Consider the following 24,631-nt stretch of genomic DNA (forward strand, 5'->3'; position numbering starts at 1 on the left):
GCACAATGTCATATGCTTATAATTCAAGGAATGTTTAATATTAATAGGCTGATAGAGATGGATGATATAAGACCACAAGAAGTAATCTGTCTCTCATTACATGCGTCTCATACTCCACCTCCACTGGCCGACAGACAAACAGACAGCTGGATAGATTGGCGGGTATGTATATGTGAGTGTATAAGAGATATTGATAATGTAGCTTATCGCTGTAGAATTATGCTTCCAGTCAATACTTATTAAATTCTCATGACTTGGTTTTTTCGATGACCCCACAGTATTGAGTGTATGTAAGTCGCCTTGGGTAAAAGCGTCTAACAAGTGACATGTAATGTAAGACTTCTTCCTAATTTAACTGAATGTGTCCATATTCTTCAAAAATACATAACCCTTAATTCTGAGCACACCGACCTCTGTCTGCACCATGTTGACTCGTTGTGATCTCAGCTCTCGGATGCAGTTGAAGATGTCCACCACGCCTTCATTCTCTGCCATGTCCAACATGATGTCCACTGCAATGAAGCAGCCTGTCCTCCCTGCACCAGCACTACAGGGACAAATAAACAACCAGGTTATTACCAATCTATTAAATATCTTTTTTGGTCTGAACCCTATGCTGAAAGGTGTTACTTATGACAACAAATTATAATAATTATTCAAAGATAAGATATGATGTACTTGATTGATCCCAATTTGGGATATAAAATAAATAAATTAAAAAAAAAACATTATGTTTATAGCATTATTCAAAATAAGGTTACAACGTGCTTCCCAAAATATTATGTATATTAGAAAAAGAATAGTAGGTAACAATACAAAATAAAGTAACAGCGTTACAAAATGATAAGAACAAAAGGAAAGAATGGGCAGGTAGATACATAACAGCACATAGGAAAAACAGAGCAACACAAAAGTTTAATGTCAGGTTGGAAAAAATCCCTTTCCTACACAAATGAATGACAAATGTCACAGTTCCATATTACCGTAATTTTCGGACTATAAGCCGCGCCTTTTTTCCCCATTTTTCGACGCTGCGTTTTATATAACGGTGCGGCTAATCTATGGATTTTTACAGCTAACGGCCACTAAGGGACCTCCTAAATCTATGGATTTTACAGGTTACAGTCCACCACCATTAACTCTATGGGCTCTATGGCCGGTCCGAGCCCCCCACCTTTAAGCGGCGGGCTCCAGCAGGAAAAGCTGGAGGCCGGAAAAGAGTGAGACAGGTAGTGCGCAAAAGTAAAAGTGGAACCGAGAGTGGTAAGAGAGACAGAACGAGAGCAAGACAGACAGACATTACGAGAGAGAGACAGTTTGTCCCCGTACCACTGGTTGAAAACCACCGCTGTAGATCACTGCCGGTACGTGTGCTGGGAGCGCACCGTTTAAGTTTGAAAGTTGAAAAGTTTGTGTGTCTGAAACGCTATGTGATACAGTACAGTTTACACAGCACAGTAGGCCTACATGTTCTGTAGCTACTATTGCACTACATGGTAACACTTGAATACGTTATGCAAATATGCAACTTGTTTGTTGAAATGTTAATAAATGGGAGCTTCCTCAAACAGCCATCTCTTTCCCGACAATCCCCTCTGTGCACGAACCCTTACATATAGTAATTAAACATTAAAACACCTGCGGCTTATAGTCCAGTGCGGCTTATATATGTACACATCATTCAATTTAGCTGCTGCGGCTTATATTCAGGTGCGCCTTATAGTCCGAAAATTACGGTACTTGTCATTTTCAGGACACACTACTACCATAAAACTTCAGTGATTCTCTCCTAGAAAAAAACAACTGATGGCTTTTGTGAAGGATGAAATACACAGCGAGTTTTGAGTGTGAGGGTGGAGTGTCTCTCAGGCGATGTTTACACGAGAACGAAACGGCTTGTATCTGCTACTTTTCTCTCGCGTATAGCCCGTTTGTTCACACAAGGCCGTAACGGAACCGTGGAAACGGACCCTGCAAACGACAACAGGTCCCAAGGTGGATAGATCTGCAAACGGAACAGTCTGGGGCCAAATGGCTCCATGTGTACGCCCTATACGATAATTTCCTTCCTGATAACGATGAAGCCATAGCCCCGCCTCTGCTGCTCACTGCTGTAGCATGGCCAGTAGCTACTGTCAGTAGCTACTGCTACTGCTACTGACCATGCTACAGATGTTAGTGCAAAATCTACAGCTCCTCTACCACAACCATCAGCAACAAGTGGACATGGAGAACTACATAAACTACATGTTGCTAAATCCACCGCGGGTCATAAACAGAAGGGCAACCATGGCAACATTGCTCGGGGGTCTTCTTCGCTGCTTTTTGTGGCAGAAGTACAGCGCCACTTACAGGCCCGGTATATGTACTACAGCGTCTCCAGCACTTACGAGCGGTCTCGTGCGGAAGTACAGTGCCACTTACAGGCCTGGCATATGTACTACAGCGTTTCCAGATGTCTCGTGTGAACGGACATGTTCAATGAGCCGAATGCGTGTGAACGGAATACTTTTTTGATAACGAATTCGGTCCGTTTGCGCTCAAGTGCAAATGGGGTCTCACTCTGTCTCACTCACACACTCACACACACATGGAGAGACTTTAATACCCCATGTCAGGTGTTAAAGTGGCACATCCTGAACAGTAATGCCTGCAGGGAATAGACGGATGGAGGGACAGAAGAACAGATGGAGGGATGGAACCAGCAAGCGAGAGACACAGGGAGAGACAGAGGGGAGAGCTTGGTTATTGGGAGTGATAGAAGTGGTCGTCACAGGGGAGAGATCAAGGGGGGAAAGAATGGAGGGATGGAGAAGGAGCTGAAGGGGTGAAGTATGAAAGGATGCAGAGAGGGAGGGGAGGAACCTATCTTTCTCTTGGCAATCCCCCTGACAGTTCCCTGAGACAGCTCCAGAGTGAGGGAGAAAGAGAGGGAAAGAAGGCAAGATGGAGGGAGAGAAAGAAAGGAACGCCTCTGAAGATTACCTGTCACCCCTGTGATTAATGTCGATACCGGAATACTGCTGGGCCTCGGTGTGTGTGTGCATGTGTGTATGTGTGTGTTTGACGGCCTCATGACACAGGCCAACAGCGTCAGAGTGCCCCCGGAAATTGGAAGTGACTGCCACAACTTCCTGCTTGTCTGTCCACATACTACAGCTGTTTCTTTCAGTTTTTTTGCCTGCTGTTGTCTTCCACTAAGTGTGTATGTAACTTATTTTTTCTCTAATAGCCTGTTGGTCTTTGTGCCTGTTTCTTTCCGTACTGTTAGAGGAAGTAGAAGTCATGAGTGTGTGTATTTTAATTAATTGTTAATGAGTCAATTTTTTTAAGTAAGCGTCTTTATTACTTTACTTTTAAAGAGGCGCTATTATGCTCATTTTCAGCTTCATATTTGTATTTAGTGCGTCTAATGTGACATGTCTCCATGCTTTAATGTTCAAAAAGCTCTTTGTTTTTCTCGTCCTGTCTGTGCTGCAGCACCTCTTTTCACCCTCTGTCTGAAACCAGAGCCCAGTCTGCTCTGATTGGTTAGCTGGCCGGCTCTCTTGTGATTGGTGTCCCAAACCTTAGCACAAACAAAGCGTTGGAGCGCTAGCAAAAAGAGGTGCAAGTAATACATAGTGATGTCACTATGGATTTAAACTTTTGCAGACCATTTACATCATGTATACAAACACACACTACAGGAAAGGGAACACCCAATAAAGCATAATGTGGCCTCTTTACTGGCTTTTATTCCCTATCTCACATAAAGCACTATTTTATTGTATTATTTATCCTCTTTATTTCATCTCTTTATTATATTGTATCTTGCATTGTTGGAGGAGCCTGGGATTTAACATTGTCATTGCGAACAAAGCCTTTGAATCGTGCATCTTGAACAAAAGTGTTTTGTAAAAAAAAACAACAACTCATAACTCAATATAATAAATGATGTATCATTTCATGGTTTGTGTTATATTTTCAACATTCGTTTTGTTTAACCATTACAGCAATTGTTCAATATCTTGGACAAGTAGTTTTATTTGAATCAGCGGTTCATAAACTGGGGGTTGTTCAGTTTTTACTTAGTCGCTGGGGAATAGATAAACCTGCTAAAATGCTGCAGAGAGGGACATTTATTATTTTATGAATTATGTTTATACAATAAACATTTGGAAGGTGCATGCTGCAGTGTCAACTTAATTTTACTTTAAAAATAACAAGTTCCTTTTCTATTTGTCTCTGTAAGATGTCATGTCACATATTAAAGTTGCAGTTATATATAAATTCCAGACATGTTTTAATAATTTCCATTGGAGTTGCATGCAACGGACTTGTCTAAGAGTGTGTAATGTGAGTGCATGAACAAGGGGGGGTTTTAACATATTTGTATAGGTCTTTTTAAAACATGTCCTCAGGGAGGGTAAGAGTATATGGCATTATTCTCATTGTAATGTAACAGAAAGACAACAAGTAAAATGTAAGCAGGTAAAGAAATGGCTCAGTTGATGCCCTTTGTGTTGTCATTGGCAGAAAGACGCAGAAGAAGCCTGTTTAATTCTACTTGACTGTATGAGGGCCTTTTGTCTCTAAGACGCACCCCCCAGAGTAGGTTAGGGGTGTATTCCCTCTGTGGCCACCCATTCAAAGCTATGCATTGTATTAAAGTGGACCGATAAATGGAATACATTCATTGTAAATGTTCACGCCGATATGAGGCTATATGTTGATACTCCTACTCCAAACCGTTTTTCATAGCTTGTCAGAGCGCTGACCTTTTAAAGCCTGTGCCTGCTGACAACCTGGCCCCAGAGTTGAACTGTTATGTCTCATAAAGAACAGAACATGGAGGTTAAATATACTGTCACCATGGGGATCTTAAAACTGTCACTTAATTTTTTTTTACCACCTTTATTCCTGGTAGATTATGGCGGGGGTCGGTGAAAGTGGGGTGGGAGGTGAACTTCTTTCTTCTTTTTTTCAGTTGCCTGATTTTTAAAGGTTAGCTCCATTGATTGAATTTATACTCGGGGACATTGGTGTGTGCGTGTGTGTGAGAGAGAGATCATATCATTACTTATTACCTATTCTATTGCCTTAACTGAGGAGGAAGAGGGAACAGAAAAAAGGGGAAAAGAAAGGGCTGACAGTGAACTAGTTTTCGAGCTGCTATCAAATACAATGTATATTAGGGGTGCGTTAATAACGCGTTAACGCAAAAAAAAAATTAACGCCACTAATTATTTTAACGCGATTAACGCATGTGTATTTATTTTCCTCGGCCGCCACGTAGTTTCAGAGCGCATCGAGTTTAAAATACCATCTACAAGCCGATGCTGACAGCCCCGCTCCTGCTGCCCGCTTGTGGCAGACCCTCTATGGGCAGACCACACTTCCACACTCACCGGCGGGCACCGACTGGCCATCGGGAGGACCGGGAGGGTGTGTGTATGTGTGGCGCGAGAGAGAGACCCTACGTGTATTGTTATTGTTGTTAGCATCTGGTGCTAGCTAGCTGCGCGAACGGATATAAGGGGCTGTTTAAATGAAAACAGAGGAGCGACATTTCGCCACATCTGCGCCGAGCACTTGACTTTATGCAGGTAGCCAGACAATGGGACATAGTGGGAAAAGTCAGCACACTCAGCACTGATAGTGCGCGCAACATGATTGCAGCGTCAAGGCAGCTCCCATTCGAGCATGCCTTCCTTGATCATCTTCTTATATTAGGGCAATGTTAAAGTGAGAGTCAATAACATGCTGTGAATTGATATGTATAACATTCAAACTGAAAAGAATGTTCATAGAAAAACCAAAATCACATGCTCTGTTCTCATGTATGTGCCAATGTAAAGTTATGTTTTGCTAAAATAAACTATAGATGTTAGCCCTACGTTTATTTAAACATTTATAGTGGGAAACTTTTGTACCATAACTCTCTGTCTTTCTGCTAGAAATGTGTTTCCTGCTGAAGATGTCAAAGCGACCCTATTATGCTTTTTGGGCTTTTCCCTTCCCTGTAGTGTGTTACAGTATATAGGTTTCTGTGTATGTAACAGTACAGGTCTGCAAAGGCTAGCACATCAAAGTTTCCTCCAGAGGGAGTTTCTCTCCCACACACTCCACCACACCAAAGAACACGTCCCGACGGACCTGACTGTCGCCTCACGTCTCCTGCGTCTTGGCCAACAGTCACACTGGAACACACTGCAAATACTTCAGCCGACGGCCAAGTTGCACGTACGAACTGCGCATGTGTGAGTGGCAATAAGTCTCCTTACCAGCAGTAGTGTGTATTCGTCATTCAAAAAAGGCAACAACCGGAAGACAGACTGCGTGATACACCGAGAGAAGAAGAACAGACTGCGTGATATAAACAAACAACAAATAGGGTGTGCGTTCCATTTTCACTCTACAACGAGAAGCTCATTGGGCTTTCCTGGAGAGCTGGAGTTAAATGAAATCTCAGATTTGCCTTCTTAATCATTTGTTTGGGTCCTTCACTTCCGTTTTGCTTCTCATGCACAGATTCGCTAAGCTGAACAGCCAATCAGAGTGATTTCTTTAGCCGACGGCCTTTTACCAACAGCCGGAAGGTGTCGGCACGGCCGAAAAGACACAACGGGGCGGGACACACCAATCTGAGTAGGGCCGACAGGACGCTCATCGACGGCCAGACATCTATCGACATCTATCGACGACCGAAATCGGCTTGGTGTGTAAGGACCTTAAGACTGAGTGAGCGGCTGTTTGTTTGTTCCCAGCAGACAGAGACCAGCAGCATCAGGGAGTTCAGTTTGTCTTCTGTAGTAAACCTGAGTGTACTTTAGGTGCGTGGCTGTGTCCTTACCTGCAGTGTGCCACTATGGGCCCAGCGTCTGGCGGGTTGAGGAACTTGACCTGCCGTATGAAGCCGAGCAGTCCGGTGGCGTAGCAGGGAACGCCGTGGTCGGGCCAGCTGGTGAAGTGGAACTGACGGAGTTCACGGATCTCATGATGACCCTTCTGAAAAAAAACCACACAGGAGACCCGTTACACCTCAGCTTCATATGGCAATTCCACAAAACCATTCTTTGCCATTTTCGTCTCTTGATGGTGACAAATGCACGGAACTCACAAATCTCATCATGGCCCTTTTGGGAGAGACTGACAAGAAGACATATCATGGTTCAGCAGACTAATTTACAGCAGGGATTTTAAGAATCCTGGGGCCATTCTGTGTCTTCGGCTTCAGATGGAAAATAAATCGATCTCGTGGATGTCAAGAAGGCACTTTGTGCCACTTTAGGGAATGGGGGACAGGAAGACTTATCGCGGCTCATTTGCCTAATTTACTGGAGAGATTTGAGGAAACTGATGGCCATTTTGGCTCCGCAAAAAAGATTAATTGATTTCACAAATCTCATGATGGCCCTTTTGGGGAAGGCTTACAGGGAGAAACGCCATGGATCAGTTAAGCTGCATATTTTACAGATTTTAAATATTTAACAGTCGTCTCAGCTTCTTTCTGTTTGAATTCTAAGACATCACAAGTACTTAAAAGACATCAGAAAACTACACAATATTGTTTTTCCAAAAGTCAGAAACATGAACAAGATAGAAAAGGGAATATGCTTTAATTGGTCAGTTAAAGTTTTGGGAAACATTTTTTATGACGTGATACTTCAGTAGTAGAGACAAGGAAACTGTAAAGAGAGCTTTTTAAAGACCAAAATACAAAATAAATTGGACTCCATTTATTGGGACTCTTCTCCGAGGGAGATACAGAAACAGACATTTTGTTTCCTAGCAATGGAGATAATATGAAATGAGAAGAAAACAAGCACCCATTATAGCTGTCCACGAGATAGCATCTTGGAATATTAATGAATAACTTTTGAGAAACACAACGCAATGAGCTTTTAAATGCTTTCCTTTCTCTCTATGGGGATATTATTAAAAAAACTTAAAGGTGACCTATCATGCAAAATGCACTTTTGTACGTCTTTTATACATGAATATGTGTCCCCGGTGTTCCAGGGAACTCACAAAGTGTCAGAAAACACAACCCTCTCTATTTTCCTCCATACCCAAATCTCTTAAAAAGGGGCTGCAACGGATCTGATACAGACTGATCCAGATTTGAACACTTCTGTGACGTCACAGAAGTGGCGCTATGGCTATTGGGCCAACTCCACCAATCAGGAGGAGACAGCCTCGGACATTGCCGTTCGAAAGCGCTGGAGACGCTGTATTACATATGCCAGGCCTGTAGATGGTGCTGTTCTCACAGAATCAGCCCATGCAAAGACAGTGTTAAATTGAGCGAAATGAGGAATGGCTAAAATGCATGATCTGTTTGGTATTTTGAAAAATAAAAAGTATAAATGTGCCTTATATAGGTATGGTCCTACACTATATTATTCAAATATAGCATGATAGGTCCACTTTAAACTGACGATCTGAGGCTTAATAGATAGCTTTCAACTCTCATCTCCTTAGGTTACAGGCATAATTCTCACTGTTGTAAGCCCTTATTAATCAACTACTCAAATATTTAAGCAATAGCTTAAATATTTAGCTGTGATATAATGACCATATACCACGGCCTGAAGTGAGCTATTGCTTTTATAAAACGGTTACCAAGTGTGGCAATATGAAAGAAAAATACACACTCTAATTTAAATAGTTTTTATTAGTAAATAATGATGTTCAAAATAAAATAGTCCCTCGGTAGCCTTCTGCACAAAACATAGTGCAAGGTAGTTGCTATGCAACAACACTAACAGCTAGCGAACATGTTAGACAGAGAGCGTTGATCCATTATTTGGCTATTTATTTACATTAATTTGTATGTTGCCGTTTATTGTGCACCCACTGAAAACTGTCCAGCATCAGTAGAATGGCTTACGTGGTTACTTGAATAGGTTGAGGTTGTTCTATGCTGTTGCTTGGCATGGCGAGAATATTGCTTTCTCCGGTCCCTGAGATTCGGATTCCAGTAGCTCTGGAGAGAGCTATCGCACCTGTGGCCACTAACGGTCATAATTTCTCTGCTTTGTTTCAAGACCTGCATCAGAAAGCTTTTGAATGGGGGTACTTTTCCAGTTGGTCTACCGTGTCATTTCATCGTTTAGGTGCTTTTTTTTCTGGAGATAGGCACTCCTCAATCCACTCCTCCATAGTAAGACCCCCCCGGAGGTCGAAGTTAATCTTAAATGTTTCCATCTTAAGCTTTGTTAGTTAGTTAGTTTCGTAACGGACGTAATGTAACAGTTGTAACGGTTGTAGCTTTTCTTAGACGCGGAGGGATACATGACTTGTGAAAAGTGACCTCGTGATAAACGCTCATTATATCACAGCTAAGAACCAATCAGATTGCTTGATTCGACTTGTCCATTTTATAAACAACAATATAATCATGTTGCAGCTTGTTGTCTATTAAAGTGGCCCAATATCTAATCCAAAGGCAAGCATGGAGATGCATTTGACTTAATTGAACAATCTTGGGAAGGTTGTTCTTAAATTGTATTTTTTCCATATACAATTACACGAAAGCATAGGACCAGTTCGCAAAAAAGTTTTCATCCAGGTTTGGGCTCAAGGACACCCAACCAACCTCATTGTATATTGCCAATATTAGACCTGTCAACAGAAAGTCACTAAACTTTGACAGCGTTTGCCACTGTGATGTCCGATAACTGCTCCTCTGCAGCCCCAGGGCTGAGAGCTCTTACTTCTAGCTTGCTACTCAGAATATTGACCTGCATCTCTCCGCACAAGATGCTAAAATATCCCAATCGTACACATCTCAGGAACGCAGCATAAGATATGCATGACCCTTCTTTCCGCTTCCACTGGTTCAATTATTCTCCCAAACACACGCTCGTGCTTTAATAATTAAAATCAATCGATCCCAATATAGTGTTGTAAGCTAAACAAGGCTTAAATGGAGAGGGACATGCCCCCCTCAGTTCAGTTTAGGTAAAGAACAGGAAACTGTTGCAGCTCCGATTCTGCTTCTGATACACAGACAAGGTTGCAGTGAATAATTTATTTTAGCATATGAAAAACTGAGAAGCAGGGAAAACATAGGGGAAGAAAAAGACAAGGTGAGAGGTCAAGAACGAGACTGTGAGTGGGAAGGATCAATGGGCAAGGACAAGAGTGGGGAATGACAAATACACTGAGCGCGGAAAAGTGGAGGTTTCTTCAAGGATGAAGAGACATGTGACAAGGAATGGACAAAGAGAAAGATAGAAGAGAGAACATAGACTGACAATGAGAGTGAGAGAGGCCTGGAGACAGAGACGATGGAAATAAAACCCAGAAAACCACATGGTGATTTGATAACTGGACTTCCCATTGATTTGCTATCTTTGATGTTGAAATTACTTCTCTAAATCGATGACCGGCGGTCCATGACAGCCAGGCCATGTTGGAAATGTGATGAGGATGGAGAATGATTTTAAAGTCTCTACTGTGAGAGAAGAGGATGATCTCTGAAGTGTCTTACTTTTAGTTAAGACTCCTTTGAATTAGTACGTTGGCCGACAGTGCTACAACCAGCCTCAGATATTTACATCATGAAAGACACACTGCAGTTTCAAAAACAATGCAAACATAAAAACACGAATGTGCCTAAACACATGCACAGCCTTAAAAAAAAAAAATTGACGGAAAATCCGGAGCATAAACAAAACACTAAAACCAGACTAAAATACGCTGCAAGAAGCTCAAAACACAACGGAAATGGGGACACTAAAGAGTGACACACACACAGCTGGGACTGAGCGTGTGTTGACGTTCAAACTATCAAGTTGCCAACTGTCACTGGAAACTTACCTAAAATGTGATTTTTATTGGTTTATTTTAACAATGTTATCACATGATTCCTTCTGATGTTATTGCTCATCTGATGTAAGCTAGCTAGCTAACGTGGCTAAATAGTATTTTTATTCAGCGCTTTTAGTAAACGCTATGCATGTGTTGTCAACTTGGTGAACATTTCTTTTTCATTTGCATGTGTTTTAGCACAATTGTTTTGGGTCGTTTGAGTACGTTTGCACCTGCATGTCGGCCACCATAGTTGAGTGACAAATCATACATGTACTGCAGTCACTTTTTGAAATGGGGGGGGAGCCAGGGGGAGCTTGGCTCCCCTAAAGAGGGGGGGAGATCCCCTGAAGGCCGACTTTGAGATAAATAGGGGGAGCCCAAACAAATTGTGCATATTTGTGTTACACAGATTAGAAATGTTGAGTTTCTGTAAATAAAAGTTCTTGAAATAAATAATAGTCATTGTTCATTACAGTCTCTGATTTGTTTTATATTTGTGAATATGTCTGGGTGTTTCCATCTGTACGTGGCGGCGCTGCATTCTTTACGCTACTTACGTTGCTATGGTTACGGCAGGCGATGCTGGCAGGGTATTTGAAATGTTCATATTGATATTCTTTTAACTCTGGCTTTGTAATAAAAAATAAGGCGAAACGTAAACAGCCAAGCCTCGCAGATTTTGGATTCACAAGCAAAGAAGCGAAGGAGTCTAAAAATGACAACGTGAACGGAAAAGGTTTTAGTTGGCCGGCTGTAAGCGGCATTAGGGTCGAGTTTGACAGCTCCACACCGAGGGAGAGGCTTGCCGAGGCGGAGCCTGAAGAGCTTCAACAACGGCCACAGCTGCCGGCGCCACCTGCACTAGCGAACCTGACGATGCCCATGACCTGCATTTTAACTGGACACAGAAAAGATGGAGTGAGTGGAATGAAACGTATCCATGGCTTTTAAAAAAAAAAAAAATGTGGATGTGAGATTTGCAAAGAGGCAAAAAGTATATTGATCTCCCTGCCGCTCGCATACAAATCCACCGCCAGTCAACAGAGGTCTGTAATAATATTACTTTTGTCGGTAACGGAGTAGTGTAACACGTTACTTTTATAATTCACTAATCACACTACAGTTACTAACATTGCCCCGTCACGGTTACTTCGTTACTTACTAAAATCAGTCATAATCACACTGACAGACAAGAGCATAGCCGTGGGAACATGTTTCAAATTGGGGGTGCTGTGGGGATGACACCAGGGCTGGTTCTGACCAATGTGCTGCTAGGCAAGATTTTAGCTGGCAATGAAAAACCTCTACAAAAGACCAATACACTGCAAAAAGAGAAATATATTGACATGGTGGACAGCTTATAACAAGGCTTCAAATTTATTATATATTATAACATGTTTTAATTGGGGGGGTGGACTTCACATCCTCTAGGGGGGTCCGGGGGAACCCGTCCGGGAAGATTTTTTTATTATTTTAAAGTAAAATGCTTCAATCTGGTGCACTTTGAGCACCCAATTAGAGACTGATCTAGGGGGTACAACTCTAAACACCCATATGAAAAAGATCGGTTTGCATTTTATTAATCAAATAAGTAGGTATGTGAACATTTCCAATGACCTACCATAGCCAATAACAAATACATGTAACTTATTTTATTTGTGTTGTTCCTTCATATCTTATTTTACCAGTTAACATTTATTTATTTATGTATATTTTAGAAAATCTCTCCAGTTTTAAACCATATTTTTGGTTTACTGTCCTATAGTATAGATTGCAATGATTTCAAACCTGTTTTTATTTATCCTAATAATTATAAAGGTGTGCCTTGGAAATATTTGTTTACATAAATTGTGATCAAAACGTTTGAGACCCACTGAGATAACTTCGACTAAAGTGAACTATCTAAGCCCTCAGAGTCCTTTACCTCACTGAGCCTCTCAGTCTGACAGGAGAGGACTCTCCCTCCACATTATTGTAGAAACAGCTTCTTATATCCGTTAGCGCAGCAGAAGCTAACAACAATCCCCGCCGGTACCGCGGTATCCCCTCTCTCTATCTCTCTCACTTTGGCTGTGAGCTGTGGGCGCCTGCTAAGCCAACATCCCCCACTTTCATCACTTACAGCGCCCATCGTACAGGGCAAATGGAAAATGTAACCGGGGTGAAAAGGGTGTTATCTTTACTTAATTATGAATGTTGTTACATCGAGGCTGAAAATTCGTTTTTTTTTTTATTATATCTTGTGGAAGTGCAGATCCCCTGTCCTCCACCAGGGGGTGCTGCAGCACCCTCAGCACCCCTACTTCCCACGGCCCTGGACAAGAGGGGTTTCCGCCGCAGGTTTATATGTACGTAATCTGCGCGACTTGCGCATCCACATCTCCACATGCAGTGCTGCATAAACATGGGCGATAACGATAGCGATAACTTTCATGGGGTGGAGCGGAGGTATTCCCATTATTTTGAGTTCGTCCGAAGAATAGACAGGAATGTGACGGTGAGGTGCAAACTGTGTCCAGGCCAGAAGCTGTTATCCACTGCTGTAAACACTACGTCAAACCTCAACAAACACCTGCAAAGAACACATGCTAAGGTGAAGCTAATAGCAAAGGACCCCCCAACCCAGAGTGAGGATGTTGTGAGTGCGCCGCCGCCGACTCCGAAGCAGCAAAAATTAGAATTTGGAGGACCGGTAACCAAAGCAGAGATGGACAGGCTTGTAGCATCCTTCATAGTAGAGGAAATGTTGCCCATTTGCAAAGTGGAATCACCATCTGCCTGTAGGGAGGGGCGGGCCCGGCCCTGCGAGTAAAGTAACGAGTAAAGTAACGAGCAAAGTAACGAGCAAAGTAACGACTTACTTTATGTAGAGAGTAACGAAGTAGTGTAATATATTACTTTTTTTTTTTAAGTAATATGTAAAATGTAATATATTACTTTTTTTTAGTAACGACCCCATCTCTGCTCCTAAATAACAACTACATGACAGTTTTTGCTTTAAAAAGAGCTTGAGGTAGATTTTCCCCAGTTCACTTACAGGTTCTTATGTTCTTGTCATGGCAGATAAGGTTTTTTCTATGTGTCTTCATGTCATACATACAGGAATAAACATCTTTGGTTGATTTTCACCAAAATGAGAAGAGTTCCAGGCATATAAAGCCATTTAAAAATGATCAGTTTCTCTGGTGCTATTTACAAGTATTTATTTAAGTTAACACTTGTGTTTTATTCTATGAACTAATACTACAACATTTCTCCCAAATGCCAAAAAGAAATGTTGTCATTAAGAGATTTTATTTGCGGAAAATGAAAGCTACAATGGTCTCTTAATTTTTTCCCAGAGCTGTAGATGCACTGCGTTTTAATGTTTTATTGTATTTATTCTCTTGAGTTTCTGGAACAACTTGTGAGAACGAGTGAGGAGTTCAGCATCTTCCTCAAGGTCACTCTGACAAAATGCAAGACTTCCTTCTCCGCTGAGAGATGAACCCAAAACCTCGGAGCAGTGGAGGATAATTAACCACAAGATCACCCTGACATTGGTGAAGCATTTCTTTAGCAACAGTATGTGTATGAGTTGTCATTTTATTCGACTAGCTTTGGTATAAATCCAAGAAACCAAATCATGCAGAAGATGAAGAATAGAACATGAAAAAGTATTGCATTTAAAAACCTTGAAAAGTGAAGAATACATGTGATGATGACATAACGGGGGGTTACGTATTGTAACCCTAGTTCTATAAGCACAGGCGGAGCCCTCTACTGGACTCTATGGGTACTACTCTCATCAATGATACGCGAGCGTTCACACACTGAAGTTGTATAAACGTAGTCGGCCAATCATGGCGAGCATATCTGAATGCGCGTGCAGCTCACAGTATATAATGCGGCTACGCCTCCTGACTGTCATCCTACACCCTATTCAGCGAGCGGCATAGGAAAGACAGGGCCCCTAGGTAGAGGGCTCAGCCTGTGCTTATAGAACTAGGGTTACAGCTTACTGACCCACAGCCCTGCTCCTTTCACCAGTCCTGTGTTGCCCCAGCAAGCATCGACGATGAAAAAGGAGCCAGACATGTCCAAGAGATACTTACCTTATGAACGGGACTGGCGTAGACCAAGACGCCGCCGTGCATAGGTCGACGACTAAAGCCGTCTATCTGTATAACCCTCGACCTGGAAGAACTCCTTAGGTTCTTGGAAACAGAGGACGGGTTCGGTCTGAGTGTCGCCCTGCTACGGTCACCACGAACCAGAAGGCAACTCGGGTGCACCGATAGAGCGGTCGGTTCGCATACTTTCTTGGCAGAAGTCAAAGCAAGCAGCAAAGCTGTTTCTTTTTGCTTCTCTCTCTCAATGATAGCGCCTGCAGGGAGGAGAGCTCAAGAGGCCCAACGGTTCTGTAACCAAAGCCTCGAGCACCATTATTTTATGGCAGTTCCCATTGCGGGGTGGAGACATGCACCACTGGGCACTGTCTCCTGATCCCCTGCAAAAAACGCTTCATAAGCGGTTGGCTGAAGACTGGTCTGCCGCCAAATCCCGCATGACAGGACGAGATGGCTGCTGCATACACATTGACTGTGGCATGAGCAAGCCCCGCGTCCACCAGTAGCTATAGCCAGGATAGAATAGAGCCCAATGTACCGGACAGAGGCTCTAGACTCCCTTCATCGCACCACGTCTGTCTGTCCTCTGACAGAGGGGCACGTAGCCTGCCCTCCTTCTCGATGGGGCGTACACCCTTCTTTCAAATGTTTTACTTTTTCTGTCAAGTGTTGGCCTGCTCGCTGAAGAGAAAAGGATGACAGTCAGGGTATTATGTACTGTGAGCTGCGCACAAATTCATGTAGGCTCGCCCTGATTGGCCGGCTACGTTTACACAACTTCAGTGTGTGAACGCTCGCATATCATTGATGAAAGTAGGACCCATAGAGTCCAATAGAGGGCGGAGCCTGTGTGAGATAGAACTAAAGAGACCTAGTGGAAAGAAAAAACCTGCTAAACACTGCTAACTTATCCTTTCAGCAAAGTATCACAGTTATTTTGTCTCCAACTCATCTAGACGCCTAACACCTCTCTGGATATCAGCTGGCTGTAAAGTCCTGTAGAACAATTTATCTGAGAAACTCCAATCAATCAAAATCTAATCCAAATGACTGGACTGGATCTTTGATTGAAGATGTTTTAGAGATTTGTGGAAAATAATAAAGGAAGCCATTACGCCCACCAGTGGATCAACTCAAACTGGAAACTCAAGTTCAATTAAGACAGGAGGTCCCATTTGTCAATCCCAAGTGAACATGGTCAGGGAGGTGTTTGGGGTTTTAGGCATTGTGACAGACAAATGTTGTTTCACAGACTTCAGGGAGCATTCCTCCAGTTTGACATAAACAGCCTGTTTTATACATCTCTCAAACCATCTGCCCAATTCGCGTGTGTGCTGGTCCTCAAGCTGTGATTGTTTGCTGGTAGCTTTGTGCCCACTGCTGGGTCCAGCTCAGTTTGGTCTCCGCTGTGGCACACAATCGTTTGGTTTCTCCGCTCTGAGTGCCATAGACCAGATTACTCCTCTGCTGTGTTGGAGTTGGTCCATGGGGTTCTCTAAGCCCTGTTGCAGTTTCTTGTTGGGTTCTAAAGTACTAGGAAACTGTGTTTAGAACAAATCCTTCAAAAATGCTCTTCCACTCAATCTACATGTTGGACTGAAAGCTGTGTTCTGTTTTTTAGTGTCAGTTGTCTGATGTTAGTTGAACTGCTTACACATTTAGAAAAAGGCCTTAACAGGGTGACCAGACCTTGATTCAATCAGGATAATCCATTAGATGTTGTAATGTTTTACCTCTGATCTAATGTCAGTAGATAAATGGGTGCAAATATATAGCACTTTCTAGTTACAAATGTTTTAACTAATGGACAAATTGCTTTACAATGTGCCTCATTTGCATATTTGCTACAGCTTCTTCTCCACCTCCATGATGCCATCCACTTTTTGGTGGTTTCCCTTTCCTGTAGTGTGTTATATGGTTTGTGGTCAAGTAAATGGTCTGCAAAGGCTAACATCCAACGTTTCAGGGTGGATAGGGGGTCTGCAGCCGAGCCGGTATGAGGGAAACAAAGCACTTTTTGAACATTAAAGCACAGGAGAGCCACTAAATACAAATATGAATGAGGATCATAATAGGGCCCCTTTCAGTAATACAGTATATCTTTTTTTTAAACATCAATATAATTACGACCTTGTTCACTCACCTACTGTTTGACTGATTCTCAACCATATAGTTCTTTAAATCTTGCCTATCTCTCTTTTTGTCTCTCTTTTTTTGTTCATTTTCTTTCTGTCAAACATGCTTGTACGCAGATTTTTCCTTTTGTTCGAGTCTCTCTCTGCCACCCTTGGTTAATCTCCTCGGACGTGCCATTAATAAAGCTTTTCATTAAGACCCTGTTATTACTCACTGCAATTAAAGCCATTTAACTGTGGTGCAGAACCTGTATTCTCTCTCTCTCTCTCTCTCTCTCTCTCTCTCTCTCTCTCTCTCTCAGCCCCCTTTGTATTGCTTTCTCTTTGTTCTCCACACTCACTCACACTCACTCACACTCACTCACTCACTCACTCACACACAAAACCTACTGTAGTTTCAAGATGGAGAATTGTGTACTCTGAGTGTGTGCGTCTGGTGTGTGTTTGTACGTATTAATGCATTCTGCAAAATGACAGGCATTTCAAAGTCAGCTTTCCTTTGAATTTTAAAGTAGTTGTGCACACACGCACGCACGCACGCACGCACGCACGCACGCACGCACGCACGCACGCACGCACGCACGCACACACGCACACACACACACACACACACACACACACACACACACACACACACACACACACACACACGCTCAGAGGTGGTATGGATTAATGGCTTGCTAAACGAGCTGACAGCGAGAACTTGAAAACTCGTCTTCATAAGCTGCTTTCGCACGAGTGAAGGGGGAAGGAAATACAGGATAGGGAAAAAAGAGGTATATGGAGAATGTGAGAAAATGACACCGGCAGCAGGCAGAGAATATTTTAGTTTTTTAAAGTGACTGATAATAGTCCCATTTGAATAATTCTTTTTTTTTTTGGTGAAGTATGACTGCTAACTGTCAATGTATTTTTGATACATCTACGGTTCAGAGTGGTACAAACCAGTACGAAAGATATATGCATGAAAGCAAAGTGAAATATATTAGCCAAATAGAAAAAGCAGTACAAAAAAAACAGAGATATACAGTAACTTGAAAAAGAGGGGACGTGACACAGAAGAAGATGTAAACAAAGTATGGTTGTACAATCAAAGATTAGATTTTTTCTCTCATTGTCAAGTGTGTTTATGCAAGCATCAATCCCTCCTACCTTATAATGGCACCGATTTAGCTTTCCAACATTTTCTCAAACAGTGAGAAACAAACAAGGAGCACTTCTTTCTTGCTTCCAATCATATATTATAATATATGAATCCAAGTTTGGGGTTCAGAAAGAAGATAAGGAGGGTCATTTAACAGCAAAGAGAACATAACAGGGTTTGTTGGGTTTGAAAGGTTCTGAAAACTAGACTCATAATATGTTGATTTAACATAAGGCAACCTTGTTGAAATACTTTGTCAATAATATATATCAACATCTGCATCATTTTATGATAACAGAAAAGGTAAATATTTGAAATCCCATTTGCTTATTTATGGAGGAGGATAAGGGCCGTGTGGGAATTTTTCTTTTGAGACCCGACCAAAAGTGAATCCTTTTTTTCTCAATTCTGAGATTAAAGTTAGAATTCTGAAAAGCAAAATGTGACTTGTATTGTGAAATGTGACTTTCTTGAAATCTTGGAATTCTGACTTAATTCTCAAACATTTTATTTCATAATTCTGAATTAAGTCTGGGATGAAAGAAAAATCACATGGCCCTAATCCTCTTCTGTACTGGTTTAACTTCTGCTAGAGGTGATATTTTGCAATGCCACGAATGTAAAAAAAACATTTATTTATTTACCATTTATGATGCTTTTTGGGAGTGAATATATATATTTTATAAGTCATATTGTTAGTTTTACTATTGAAGATATTCCATAGTTTACCTTTTGGACGGTGAATGTCCTTATGACGTACTCAGCCAGCGGTTCAGTTTCTATCAGGGTCACCTTGATGTCTCCATAAACCTCTGTCTCATCCGGCCAGTAACGCACACACTTCACCTGGAAAACACATATTAACATTCATACAATGTAGGGAAACAAGCCAGTCATGATCACCCAATGAGAGAGATTGTTGAGAGCAGTACCACTGAAACACCCAATGGAAAAATCCCATTAGCTTCTCATCGAGGTAGACCTTGTGATGCTTACTTCCAAATTGGCCGACAAACATTGGTCATCACTGCGTCACTCTATTTGTCCTCTTCATCAAACACATTAACACCTATTTTGTAAAATAATAACTCGGATGACAAACTCACCCTGCCCACCTCAACCAGGTTGGTAACCATGACGATAGAGGCTGAGTTCTCCTGCCAGACCATCCTCCAGAAATCCCTCACCGTCTCCTGCATGGGCCCTGACACACACACACACACACACACACACACACACACACACACACACACACACACACACACACACACACACACACACACACACACACACACACACACACACACACACACACACACACACACACACACACACACAAGTTAGATATATATGCATAACGACACACACACCAACAGGCACATGCATATGTACAGTATTTATGTATAAACACACTCATCACGTACAAATAAGTCAGCACTGATAGCACAGACTTAAACAAACACACACATGAACAGAGAAAGCACACATGCACCCACACATGCACTCACACACTATCAATCCCAGATAGTGGTTCCGGGGTTTGAGGTAATGGGGTCTTACATTTGCCAGGGGGATTTTATACGGCGGTTTAGATTTAGGAGGTTGCGGTAATAGCCTCCACAACCGAGAGTACGACACTTAGCAGGTGGCTGCCACACACACACACACACACACACACACACACACACACACACATTACGTCAGTTTAATTACCTTGTGTGGCGATGTAATGTCTGGGTCTGTGGTAGCCCTGTGAGACAGATAAAAAAGAAAAGCATAGAATAAAAAACTCTCCATATTTACGTCATCTCCATATTTTTCTTCCCATATTTCTACATGTGGATGCACTATACGCACATACACCATGTCAGTTTACTGTTTCTTATATTGCTCTTGTCTATTTAGTGTCTTTAATGTAGCCTCTATATTTAATTTGTGTCTTCTGTCCCGCTTTCATTTTTCTCCGCAGGCTATCCGTTCTCTGTATATTCCCAGATGGGTCAAGTACTAAAATTGCAATTTAAATCAACATTGTAACTTGTTGCTTATTCATTACATCACCTTCTCACTTCACTATCAGTTTGTCTAACACTCCTCACATCTTTCTTTGAACTATTTGTCTTCTAAACTGTTGTTTTGATCTCTTTGCCAGCTTCTCTTACAAATCAAAATCCATCTCTTCCTCACTTTTCTATCATTGTTTTATTTATTTACTGTCCTGGTGAAATGATTGCTTACTATTTCTTCTTTTTAACTCATCCACCTCCTTTACTCTTTTTCCTTGTCCTCTGCTTCTCAATCAGTTTCTGTCTACTTCCATCCTCCATTTCTCAACCTGGCTTTTTATCATTGTATTCTTCTTCTCCTCGCTCCTCTGTTCTGTCGTCTCCTCCCATGTTTTCATTTATCCCGTCTCCCTCTCCAGACACTTCAATCCTCAGAGAAGCATAACTCAAGGTCGTTTTCCGAATAAACATCAAATTAAATAATAGAGGAGAGATTAAAGGTGACTCCCTCTTGTCCCTGCACAGCCCTCCCCCCCCAAAAAAAGACCTCCCTATGAGACTGATAACCTTGTTGAGATGAAAACATTTATCACGTTCATATTGTCATTACGACCACGTTATAGATATCTGCAAAGAGGGAACATATTGTTTCGAGTTACAATTGTTCAATACCCCCCGCTCTTTCTTTTCTTAAGAAATAAATGGTGTCTGTGGAGATTGATCTAAAATCAGCATTATGTACCGGTTTAAAACAGTTCACTGTTAGAGGGACATTCAATTGATAAGTGGAGCACAATGCTCAAAGGGCAAAGAGAGATGGGGGAGGGGGGGGGGGGGACAAGAGGGAAAACAGTGGGAAGGTAAGGGACAGATGGAACTGAATAAGGGAGGAGATAACATTTATTAAGGGGGGGGGGGGGCTGAATGGGAGGAAAGCAGAATACAATACATTTGAAGTCCTGATGACTTTCCCTGCATCCATATTTCATTTTCTAAATGGGTGGGGTCCTTTCCTTTTCACGGCCTTTGCTTGTGTGAGTGCACTTCTCTATGGAAAGAATGTTGTCTATATGTTGGAGTCCATGTTGCTTTATTGCATTTTAGAGAATCTGAAGCCCATCTTATTATTAAGTTTTTGTCGGCAGAGGAAAGATTGTTGAGATCCACCCAGATCCATATTTTTTTCCTTTTCTATATACATTCAAATCACAATTTTTGACATTTGGATTTTCCTTGTTGTACATGTATCACTTTTTTTAAAGAATACACAAAACATCTATTGCACGTCTGTCTATCCCGAGGTATCTTTCATTATTTCCCCATTAGTGTTTTGCTTGTATGTGCAAGCGGTCTAAGGACAAAGGGTGTCGTATAGTATGCTGTACACACTGTAAAGCCCCCTAAGGCAAATGTGTAATTTGTGATATTGGGCTGCATAAATAACATTTGATTAAAGCTTGATTGAGTAATATGTGGCTGCGTTATTGGGTACTACCCTGTTCAACCATGTATTTACAAAACACAGCCCACACTGTAGGGAGTTTTCATTCATGAAAATGATTTTTGCATGTGCATTCTCAACTGCTTTTATTTTTAAGAATATGTATACAAGGGTTTGAAGGTACAGAGAGCATTATGGGCACAAATTGTCTGTTGAAGGGATTTGTTTTAATAATTGTTTCTGTGTATGTCTCCGATACAAATAGCTTCACTTTCAACTACTGCATGTGGAAGTGTGCATATGTATTTCCATCTTTGTGAAGACCAATTAGCTTAAGACGTCCAAAGTGAAGACAGATTGAAAATCGAGGACTTTTGGAGGTCACTTGGTTTTTGGGGTCATGTTAGAATAAGGTAAGCGTAGTGTTACTCTTTGGTTAGAGTTCCTGGTTCTCAAAAGCATTGATGTACAGATGTGTCTGTACATGTGTGTCTGTGTGTAACCACTCACGTCAATGTAATTGGCGTTGATGTAGTCAGAGTGGGGGTCTCCTTCCAGCAGCTGCAGTCGGACTCTGGTGTGATCGTCTGTGGGGTCAGATAGCACAAAAATACAACAGGCCTAAAGTTAAATTTACCCACAGATCGGAGCAGCTAACTGAGTGGAGGGGGAACCGACTACAGTAACTAACCAGGCCCCAGGTTAGAAGACTGTCCGAACCAGAGTAAGAAAGCACTGGGCTTTTATTGAAAGAAGAACGTTTTCCTTCAAATCAACCTGTACTCACGCATTGTGAATGTCCTCTTTTAGTAGCAAAGAAAACTCTTGGATGAGCATACACATCATGTCACTTTGACACAGTGTTGTAGTCAAGTCACCAATTCACGAGTCCAAGTCACTCTTGAGTCACCACTCTTCGAGTCCGAGTCCAAGTCCGAGTCATCATTACCTGTGTTCGAGTCCGAGTCCAAGTCACCCAAGGAGTGTCCAAGTCGAGTCCGAGTCATCAATACCTGTGTTCAAGTCCGAGTCCAAGTCCGAGTCACCCAAGGAGTGTCCAAGTCGAGTCCGAGTCATCATTACCTGTGTTCGAGTCCAAGTCCAAGTCCGAGCCACCCAAGGAGTGTCCAAGTCGAGTCTGAGTCATCATTACCTGTGTTCGAGTTCGAGCCCAAGTCCGAGTCACCCAAGGAGTGTCCAAGTCGAGTCCGAGTCCGAGTCATCATTACCTGAGTTCGAGTCCAAGTCAAGTCTGAGTCACAAGTCTTCCTGTATTAATCTTCGTGGATATATGTGTTGAAATGTAGCTGCTCCTCTACATTGCTTTTATCCTGTCATGTTATACTAATCCGTCTATTGAACTGCTGTGAAGCAAGTTTGGCTACAATTCTTGTAATAGGTGCTATACAAATATAAATCTTATTACTAAAATGAATATTATTATTATTGTAAATTATCTTTAATATGTCTAACTATATTTAAAATGAGTTAACTTTTAGAGAAGGGATTATATTTGTATGCCAATATTTTCCTATGGTAAAGTTTTCGTTTTGCACTTTTATTTTGATAGTAATAAGATCGGGACTCTTATTTTGAAGGAACTTTTACCGGTTAAATCGGTTTACTGATAAAGATTTAGCCCCGGAAAGCAAGCATGCAAAATGACTTCATTCTGCATATTAAGTAGCCATGTGCTTTCGTGTTATCGGCTGAATCTTTATTTATTGATTAGATCACGATACTCTGATGATAGTGTTCAAGACAGCCTATATGTCTGAACTCGATCCTTAGAGTAATGTTTTACGGAGCCTTCTCTTCAATATTGCTTCAACATAACGAGCATTTTGCGCTGCTCTTTTCCAATGTGGAAGCAGAATGTGTGAAAACATACAGCATGATGCGGGGTGTGTCCAAGACATGTTTGGACTGGAACAGCGGGGCCAGTACGTGAACTCGCCTCACAGGTGCACGTGCCAGGATAGAGGACATCAGACTCCAGAGAAAACTTGCTCGAGTCCGAGTCCAAGTCGGAACGTCAATGTACAAGTCGAGTCCGAGTCATTGTGGGGGAAAAAATTCAAGAGTCCGAGTCCAAGTCAGCGTGCGCGAGAATTCACGAGTCCAAGTCCGAGTCGCGTCAATCAGTGCGCGAGTCCAGGACTCGAGTACTCCATCTCTGCTTTGACACTAGAGGCCGCGGTTCAAGTTCCGTCTCCTACCAACTGTGTTTTATATGATCATAAAGACACCTAAGAAGAGGGTTTAGCCAAACCATAACCACAGGAATGCCACACAAAGAGATCAGTACAAAAACTGACCAACTCATCCTAAAATCATAAATTCTGGCAGATTCTTTATAACTCATGAGCTGAATGGGCAAGAAAAAACAAGTTTTGTACTGGAATCCACAAAGCTGATTGAAGTCATTGCAATGAAACACTGTTCTATATATAATCTGCCTGTCTCAACAAACAGTAGTTTATTTGCTACCAAATGAAACATAATCAAAACCTTGCAACAGTTCTTAAACCACCAACATTCATTTTGTTCTACCGTGGGGCAGCAGTGGCTCACCTGTAGCTATAGGGATATAGGGACTTGGCCAGGTTAATGTTTAAAAGTAATAGTACAATTAATGTTTAAACAATGTATTTAAAGAAACCATAGCAATGAGCACATTGAAAAGAAAACCTTATTTTGCCTGAATGACTATATGACTATAATACCCATATTTATGAGCCATTGACTTGACAAACTCAATGGTGGAACCCATTGCCAAAGTACACCAAAAGTAGTTTTGCTTTTCTCTTTCTGGCTGATTACCAATTATTTTGTTCTGTGCTCTAAAAACCAACCATATTATTAGGACGCATGTGGGGATGATTATGTCTAATGGCAGGCGGTGATTTTGTTAAGTCGTAACGTAGCAACAGCAGGTAATTGCAGATGAAGCGAACATGCTTTCGTCTGATTATCTCTATTTTTCGAGTTTT

At 41.8% G+C, this 24,631-nt stretch overlaps 1 protein-coding gene across 1 annotated transcript in view; it reads right to left on the reverse strand.

Moving 5' to 3' along the window:
- Window positions 1–24,631, reverse strand: part of ptprt (protein tyrosine phosphatase receptor type T) — a 452,551-nt gene that overhangs the window by 22,810 nt on the left and 405,110 nt on the right. Inside the window, 6 exon segments of the mRNA XM_079681220.1 lie at window positions 412–547; window positions 6,836–6,990; window positions 18,921–19,037; window positions 19,298–19,395; window positions 19,905–19,941; window positions 22,149–22,225. Coding sequence (XP_079537346.1) covers window positions 412–547; window positions 6,836–6,990; window positions 18,921–19,037; window positions 19,298–19,395; window positions 19,905–19,941; window positions 22,149–22,225 — 620 coding nt within the window.

The sequence above is a fragment of the Notothenia rossii genome (assembly GCF_949606895.1).
Source record: "Notothenia rossii genome assembly, chromosome: 5".
In the NCBI taxonomy this organism is placed as follows: domain Eukaryota; kingdom Metazoa; phylum Chordata; class Actinopteri; order Perciformes; family Nototheniidae; genus Notothenia; species Notothenia rossii.